General features: G+C 40.0%; 1 protein-coding gene across 1 annotated transcript in view; it reads left to right on the top strand.

The window, feature by feature from the left end:
* LOC103195798 (HLA class II histocompatibility antigen, DP alpha 1 chain-like) overlaps positions 1 to 5,412 on the top strand; it is a 6,454-nt gene extending 1,042 nt beyond the window's left edge. Inside the window, exons 2-4 of the mRNA XM_007939438.2 lie at positions 4,195 to 4,440; positions 4,755 to 5,045; positions 5,258 to 5,412. Of these exons, the coding sequence (XP_007937629.2) occupies positions 4,195 to 4,440; positions 4,755 to 5,045; positions 5,258 to 5,412 (692 nt within the window). The remainder of the gene's footprint in view (positions 1 to 4,194; positions 4,441 to 4,754; positions 5,046 to 5,257) is intronic.
* The last annotated feature ends 3,946 nt before the right edge of the window (positions 5,413 to 9,358 follow it).

The raw sequence follows: 9,358 nt of genomic DNA, 5'->3' as shown, positions 1-9,358 counted from the left end.
ACCAGCCACTCCTCGGAAGGAAGGTTGGGCAATCCTACTTCCGTAGTGATACTGCCTCGGAAACCCAAGGAGGGGTTGCTATGAGTCAGGTTTGACTCGACGGCACATAACAACAACAACAACATGAAGGATTAGAGTTCTTAACATATAGGCAGATTTCTAGAAGCCCTGTATGACCCCATACAGTTTTACTGAAGATTTGGGACCTGGGGGATAGATAGAAGTGAGAAAGAGATGAGACTAGGTACCTATTGTCCTTCTAGTGGTCACTTAGGTTAGTTCCAATGTTGTGTTATAATAAGCACCATAGTGAAGTTGTCTTTATATAGGTATGAGTGTTGCTCAGGGTTGTTGATGAATATTACCAATTAACTCAGTTCTACATTTAGTGATTTTTTTTTTCCCTCTTGGGTCCTTCTTTCTCAACATATAAGCATATTCTCTACCTTAAAAATGCAAATGTGATCCAACAATGAAAACCTAACTTGCCCTAACTCTGTATCCTACCCTCGAGATATTATTTCCTTGCCTCCATAGTTAAGCTTCTTGCAAAAGTTTATAATGTCTTTTTACTTTCTCTTATTTCAATCAATTCTGAACCCACTGCATTCTAATATTTATTGCCTATGTGCCACTGAAGATCCTCTAAGCCTGGCCTTCTCTGACCTCTATATAAGACCAAACCTTGGGGGTGCTTTTTCATGTCTATCTGAGTTTGGTTCCTGTTAACATTCACTCTACAATTACTTTTTTCTTACTTCTTCTTGGAAGTTTTTTTTTTTTTTTTTAAGTCCTCCTTTAACTTATTTTGCCCTATTTTTCTCTTGTTTCCCTGGATCCTTACCAGTTTTCTTTCTTTTATTTATTGGTGAAAATATGCACACAAACATACACCCATTCAGCAAGGTCTATGTATTTAGTTCAATGACATTGGTTACATTCTTTTTATTGTGCCACAATTCTTGTCATCTTCACGCATATTGTTTCACCACCATTAACTTAAACTCACTTCCCTCTAAACTTCTCATCTATGCTTGATAGTGTTGGTGTTGTCAGTTGGATCTCATAAAGATAATTCTTTAAAAGGTCTCAGTGTGCAATGCAAACATTCTTTACTAATTGAGCTAAACTCTTGTTTAGTTTAAGATGACTTCAGGAGATAATTTGGTTTACAGTTTAATAACTACCTCTGGGGAATAGTTTTGGGGTTCTCCCAGTCTCAGTGGGTCCAGTAGGTCTGGTTTTCATAAGAATTAGAAACTCTGCTCCATGTTTTTCCTCCTTTTGATCAAGATCCATCCATTGTGTCCTTGATCAAAACGTTCAGTAATGGTGAACAGGCACCATCCAGCTTATTCTGTTTTGAAATTATGTCTTAATTTTCATGTTCCCAGGTTATATCTTCAGATCTCTGCAATGCATCCTTCCTGGAAAATCTCATCTAATCTTTAGTTACCACTGATGACTCTAAGTTCCCTGTTAGTGGCCCAAATATGTTCTAAGATTCAAACATTGGATGCAACTACCAATTGATCATTTCCACTTAGATACCTTTTAAATGTTCTGAGTTCAATATGGCACAAACTGAACTCAACATCTTCTCCCAATCAGATTTTCTTTCTTTATTGTCTCTTTAGTTAAGGGAATCAACTTCATTGCATTGGCTAGTCTAGGAATGAAAAGATCCTGTGGGATTCCCCCACATCCCTTACCTTCCACATCACTCACCAATTCCTACAGAACCTAATCTCTTTAATGTCATTCAAATTCATCCCTTTTCTTCCTCCCTTCTGCTTCTATGTCCATTTGCACTCTTCTCATTGCTAAGTGCTACTGGTCTTGCCTCTAAATTAGCCCTCTCCCTCTAACCCTGCATACTGCTGCCACAGTGGTGGTCTTAAATTGCACATCTGCTGTGTTGTTTCCCTGTCTAAAAAGCAAACCAACCAAATCCACTAACGTTGGGTCAAATTAAGACGCATAGTGACCCCGTAGGAGAGTAGAACTGCTTCATAGGTTTTCCAGAGCTATAAATCTTTACAGAAGCAGACAGCCTCATCTTTCTTCCACAAGCAGCCAGTGGATTCTAACCACCCACCTTTTGGTTAGCAGCCAATGCCTTACCCACTGCACCACCAGACCTCCTATCCCTGGCTAAAAGTCCTCGATTGTTCCTTGAGACTTTGAGGATAGAGTTCAAATTCCTGAGCTTAGCATGCAAGGCCCATCATGACCTGACCCCTGCCTATCTCCCTCTTCTCCTCTTGCACTGCTCTCCCACATACGGTCTTAACTCCAGTCATACTGAAGGGTCTGCAGTTATCCCACTACGTTACATGTCATGCTGGGCCTACTTTTGACATTCTTCTCCCTGACTGAAACATGGCTTTTTACATTTTTTTTTCCTTTCTGTTTTCTGATGGTCTAAACTCAAGCAACTTTTTTGCTTGTCTAATGCCTTATTTGATTTTCATGTACTTCCTCCTTGTTCTGCATAGCACCTTGTGCATACCAATATTTCTCCATTTACCAAACTGCCTTTCATTGTCTCTCTACTTGTCTGTCTCCTTCAGTGTGTAGTAAATATCTTGAAGACAGGAATTCTACCTTACTACCCACTGCCGTCTAGTGGATTCTGACTCACAGTGACCTATAGGACAAGGCAGAACTGCCCCACAGGGTTGCCAAGGCTGTGAATCATTATGGAATCAGACTGCCACCTCTTTCTCCCGCAGAGCAGATGATAGATTTGAACTGCCAATCTTTTGGTTAGTAGCCAAGTACTTTAACTATTGCATCACCAGGGCTTGCTTTAACATATAGAAGGCTTATAATACATTACTTGTGTATGAATGAAAAAGATAGTTGAAGAAAAATTATTTGTCTCAATAGAGTAGATCCTTAAAGTCCAGAATTTGTGAAGATATTAAAAAATAAAGCATCATAGGAAGTACAAACGACATTTGTGTAGGCAATTTTATTCTCAAATTTGAGTGGATTTCATCTCTTCTCACTTCACCCTCCTTTTGGAAATAATTCCTTTAAACTTTTTTAAAAACTGAGGAGAACCTAAGTGTCCTTGTGAAAGAATGATCTTTCTCTTATTAAAAGTGTTCAGGCACTGAAGGGGTCCCCACATATTGGGACTGCTAATGGGGAAATCCGTGAGCTGGGAGGTTGGACCAGATAATTCCTAAAGTTCCTTTTCACTCTTATTCATCTATTATTCTAAACCCATTGCTTTATTTAATGATGACAGTTTCATTTATTCTCTTGTTTATTCTACTGCTTATGTACTACAAAAGATTAAAAGTCAAAATAACAAATCCCACAAGTATTTCAAACCCAGCAATAACTTGTAGTTCATTTAAAATAAATGTGAAAAACATAAATTCAAAAAGAAAGCTTAGAACTATTACCCAAATAAACGTAGTACACATTTGAATTTAGTACACCTAAAATGAAAACTATTCTGAACAAAAGATGCATTCTACAATTTCATGTTCACAAATTAAAAAATTGAAAATTACAAAAAGGACTCAAATGTGAAGGATGTTCTCTTCTCCCCCTCAATTTTTCCATCTTTTCTCTTTAAACAGAAAAAATAAAATTCCCTGCTCCTCATGACTTGAAAAATAGTTTTACATCTGAGATCTTGTCATATAAGTTTCTAGAATAAATAATAAGTCTGAAATCTTATGGGTGGAGAAAAATGTCTCTACACGTCCACCAATAGCTGTGTGATCTCGAGCAAGATACTGAAACTTACCGTATTTTATAGTCTGTTAAATAATATGCATGTGTTTGCTTCATAGAGTTATTGTCAACATTAAATGAGAAAATATACATAAAGTAATTAGAATGGAGCCTAGCACACAGTGTGTAGTCATCATTAGTCTGCCATTATTAAGCTTCTGGAGGGCCATGATGCCCAGACGTTCAAAGACCAAGGAAGCATCTTGACCCCAATGATATTCTCTTCTCCTTTTGTTCCTCTCTTGTTTCTTTTTATAACTGCTCTTGTCTACTCTATATTATCTCCTCTGTGGTGTCACTTCTTCCTCTTTACATTTTTCCTTTGACCACTTTCCTCCTGCCTTTTTCATATTAATAAATGTTTATCCATTCTCTACTCTCCACCATTTCATATTCATATTTACATGTCACCATCTCTTTCTCTCTTTCTTTATGCAGCAGACCATGTGTCGACTTATGCAATGTTTGTACAGACACATAGACCATCAGGGGAGTTTATGTTTGAGTTCGATGAGGATGAGATGTTCAACGTGGATCTGGACAAGAAGGAGACTGTCTGGCATCTGCCAGAGTTTGGCCGAGCCTTTTCCTTTGAGGCTCAGGGTGGGCTGAGCAACATTGCTATTCTGAGGAGCAACTTGAAGATCATGATCGAACGCTCCAACCACACCCAAGGCTCCAATGGTACTGTCTAGCTCTGCTTCTTTCCCTCTAGCCCTAGTGGGAAGGGATGATGGTTCCTCTGCTACATGCAGAATTGGAGATCTAGATGCCTACTACTAAGTGGTTGTTTTTCCTGGGTTACCATGGCCTGGTCCCATATATCTGAGGGCTTGGATCATCCTTCTCACTCAAAGGAAAGGTTGAACTGACTGAAGTTAATCAATAAAATGAGATTCTTGGCTGTGAATCATAATTCTGAGATAGATGACACCCTAAAGTGGAGGCTTTGTATTGAGCCCAGAGCAGGGGACTCACCAGGTCCTGTCTCCCTTCAGAGCCCCCCGAGGTGATCGTGTTTCCTAAGGAGGCTGTGCAGCTGGGCCAGCCCAACACTCTCATCTGCCATGTGGACAAGTTCTTCCCTCCGGTGCTCAATGTCACCTGGCTGCGCAACGGGCAGACAGTCTCTGAGGGTGTTGGTGAAAGCCTCTTCTTGCCCAGAACAGATTACAAGTTCTACAGGTTCCAAAAGTTCCACTACCTGACCTTCGTGCCCTCAGTGGATGATGTCTATGACTGCAAGGTGGAGCACTGGGGCCTGGAGGAACCGCTTCTCAAACACTGGGGTATGGAGCCTCTTTTCCTCTTAATAACCTCCTTGGTGCCCTCCTCAATCCCAGGAACTGGTGCCCTCCGCACCTGCGTTTGCCACTCACCAAGTCTCAGTCTCCCTAACATGCCATCAAATGGTCTATAACCTTCACCATTCACACCCCCCCCCCAGGCTAGTCTCCCCACTGTTGCACCTTCTGACCTCATCTCTTCTTTCTTCCGCCAGAGGCCCAGGAGCCGATCCAGGTGTCTGAGATGACGGAGACTGTGGTCTGTGCCCTCGGCCTGGCAGTGGGCCTGGTGGGCATCATTGCTGGCACTGTCCTCATCATAAAGGCTCTACGTTCCAGTAGTGACCCTTGGAACCAGGGGCCCCTGTGAGTTATTCTGGGATGGGGATCTTAGGATACAATCAGAACAAAAGAGGTGAGAGCCTGGGATCTGTAGTGAATAAAGAAGGGAAGAAAAATGCAATTAGATAAGTGTACATGGATCTCTAAATGGGTTAAAAGCACTGAGCTGCCTGGCAACAACAGCTCTACTAATAAAGTATGGAGTATTTAATACATGTCAGGCACTATTCTGAGTGGTTTACCTTTATTACCTAATTTTATCTTCTCAAATACTCTATGAGGTAAGTGCTATTGTCTTCATTTTACATGTGAGAGATATAAGCCACGGAGATATTAAGCCGCTTGACCAAAGTCACACAACCAGGATGTAATGGAGCTAGAAGACACAAAATTGTTTGCTTGATCACTAACTTATACTTCCTCTTTATTTTATAAAGAAAAAGGCCAACTCTAAACTCTAAAGGCCAGTAGTGGAGCCAGATACATCTTTCAATGCATAAATACCACACAGTGTGATAGGTGCTTAATAGAGAATTTTTATACTGTCCACTGAATACCACTTGCACTCACTGAATGTGTATTGGCAAAGCTAATACACAAATGCTCCTTCTGAGGGTCCATATTTCCTATTTATCATGGTACATTTTATACACTTATCTGTTTTTCTAATTCTCTTACTATTGGTAATCTTTCCATAAGGGTGACTATATATTATTCATTATTACTATTAATTTTTATGTTGAATCTTGGGAGCTCTGGCAGTGTAATACCTAAGGCACTTGACCACTAAGCAGAAGGCTAGTGGTTCAAATCCACCAGCCACTCCTCGGGGGTAGGGTTGGGCAATCTACTTCCGTAGTAATACTGCCTCGGAAACCCAAGGAGGGGTCGCTATGAGTTGGGGCCGACTCGATGGCACATAACAACAACAACAACAACAACTATTATTCTTTGGTTACAAAGAGGTTATTGATTTTAAAACTTAATAACTTCTATAAGATGACAGATCTAATAATTGATTAAGTTGGGATTAGAATTTGACATCTTGGAAGGCAATCAGCAGGGCAACTGTGGATATTTTGATCAGATACAATCAGATTTACATGACAAATGATGACTCTGGTGGTACTATAAAGACTAGTTCAAGTGTGAAATAATGAGACATGAATTGTAGAATGAGGTAGTATATACAAAGGGGAAGACAGATTTGAGGAGATGTGTCAGAGGTGGGATCTACTGTCTTGTTTACTGATGGGATGATTGTTGTCATCCTGGAATGGAGCTTGTTCTGTGGCCTCAGCAATGGTGCCCTACCCTTCTCAGGTTATTTTGGAGACTGGAAGCATACAGGCTGCCCCTAATGTCAGCTTGGGGCTGTGGTAACATTCTGACACTTCAGGGTTCTCTTAGACTCCTCACTGCTGCTCACCTGGAGGACAATGGCAAGCATAGGAATGAACACCTACTCCCTGGGGCCTGGGCAGGGTAGAGACAAGGGAGGAAGTAGGTATAAAAGAAATGAGGAAGATGAGCCTAAGCTTGGAGTCCTGAACCCAAAGATGACAGTAATGGTGTTTGTCTTGCTGCAGGTGACAAGATTTCTGTCAAAGAAGACCTAGAAGACATCTGAATTCCATCAAACTCCAGTCTCAGCTTCTATTCACCCTTTTTGTGCTTTTCACCCCAATGAATTACTTGCTGAACCCTTTAAGTCATGTTCTCTTTTATGACCTTAAAGCACCCAGCACATAACAAAGTTCCTGGCACATAGCAGTAATTAATAAATGTTGACATTTTCCTAACACTGGTGTGGAGATAATCCCCTCTCTAGGCTTCCCATGCCTTAAGGAACCCTTTGCTGGCCTCTTCTTGAGAATTCCCTGAGACTACAAATTCTTCAGTATTTCTGAGCTGGGTGACTCTGGCTTCTTCTTGTTGGCACCTAGGGCAGGGCTGAGAGGTTCTTACTCAGTTCATTTCACATATAGGCTATGAGCAGGCACAAACTGCTCTGGTTACCCTTTGAAGCTCATGTGCCTCTGTCACCCTTGTTTTTGTCTAAACCTTATGGAATGAATTTGTGCCTTTATATTCTTGAATAACAAGATAATATATGGAAATTAATTAGTTGTTCTTTATTTGTTCTCAATTCACCTTTTTAAAGTTTCAAAGATGTTTCCCTTATTAGCTCAGAGTTTGGAGAATAAATTTTACCCTCCATAGCTTTCAAATTTTAAATGCTTTTATTATAGATCTTCCTTCACACCTGTCAGCCTCCATTCTTGTCTATTGCCTTGTAATTGTTTAATGTCTTTCCCTCATCCTGCTGATGATTTTACTTGCTCTTTTATGACCCTTCTCCATTACCTTTGTTTTTTTCTTGTGGCACAAAAATTGTGAGGTAAAATGAAATTTTCCAAGAGTTGCACTCAATGGTCTGTGTCTGCAATACTCTCAGTACTTTAGGATTAATAAACAAGTCTGGGTCCAAGATGAGCAGATGCATGGAATGAAAAACTAATAAGAAATATAATGGAAATGATCCATGGGAAAGAGTTAGAAAAGAAGGTTCTTATGTTGGTTCAGAAAAGCCTCTGAACAAACAGCAACAACAAATAGCAATAGCCACAAACCCTGGGAAGGGAGAAGAATCTGATTTCTATAGTTGTCACATTATATTATTACAAATGTCCAGTTTCTAACAAAATTTACAGCACATGCAAAGAATCAAGAAAGTATGGCCCATTCACAGGGGGAAAAAGTCAATAAATAAAAAACTGTGTCTGAGGAAGCCCAGATATTAAACTTATTAGACATTAAGTCAGCATCCCAACATGTTCAAAGAACTAAAGGAAGCCATGTTTAAAGAACTAAAATGAAATGTGAAGATGATGTCTCACCTAATTGAGAATATAAATAACCAAAACAAACAAACAAAAAAAATCCCAAACTGCCAATATAAGTAAAGATTTAGAAATTACAATAAGAACCAAGTAGAAATTTGGGAGTTAAAAAATAAAATAACTGAGATGAAAAATTCACTAGAGGCTAAAGCAGCAAGTATGAGTAGGCGGAAGAAAGAATCAGCAAACTTCAAGATAATAGATCAGTTGAGATTATCCAGTTTGAGGAAGAAAAAAGGAAGATCAAAAAATTAGCAGAGTGTATTAACATGCATATAATGGAAGTCCCAAAAGACTGGGAAGAGAAAGTGTCAGAAATAATATTTGAAGAGATAATGACTAAAAACTCCACAGATTTGATGAAAGATATTAATAGACTCATCAAAGAATCTCCTTGGACTGCAACAGGATAAGTTCAAAGAGACCCACACCTGCACACATCATAATCAAATTGTTGAAATTTAAAGACTAAGAGAGACTCTTGAAAGCAGCAAAAGTGGGTCATGACCAAAAAAAAAAGAAGCCTTAACAAGAGGAATAGCTGATCCTGAGGCTATGGTCCTTAGTCACCCTTCAAGCCTGGAACTGAATTTACTCCCATGGCTCAACTTTCAGCCAAGCAATAGACAGGCCTAAGAGGTGGACAATAAAACCAGAGAGGTATTCACTCCTTAGAACAACCAAAGATATGAGATCAAAAAGGCAGCATTTGCACAGGGATACAGCTCAGAAGGCAGGAGTGGATAGGAAAGAAAGACAAAGGGAAATAGCAACCACAGGGAGGAAGTGCGAAGAGTGCTATTGCATTGAGGGGATTGTAATCAATGCCACAAAACAAAACATGTATGAACTGGTGAATGGAAAACTTATTTACTGTGTATACTTCCATCCAAAGGAGCTCTGGGAGCATAGTGCCTAAGGCACTTGACTGCTAACCAGAAGGCTAGTGGGTCAAACCCACCATCCACTCCTTGGAAGGAAGGTTTGGCAATCTACTTTCCTAGTGGTGCTGCCTCAGAAACCCAAGGAGGGGTTGCTATGAGTCAGGTCCAAGTCGCCGGCACATAACAA

This window comes from Orycteropus afer, unplaced genomic scaffold (genome assembly GCF_000298275.1).
Source record: "Orycteropus afer afer isolate SDZICR_OR568_19922 unplaced genomic scaffold, OryAfe1.0 scaffold00059, whole genome shotgun sequence".
NCBI classification, from domain to species: Eukaryota; Metazoa; Chordata; class Mammalia; order Tubulidentata; family Orycteropodidae; genus Orycteropus; species Orycteropus afer.
Note: the sequence above shows the minus strand (reverse complement) of the source record. Positions and strands in the feature narration are given on the sequence as shown.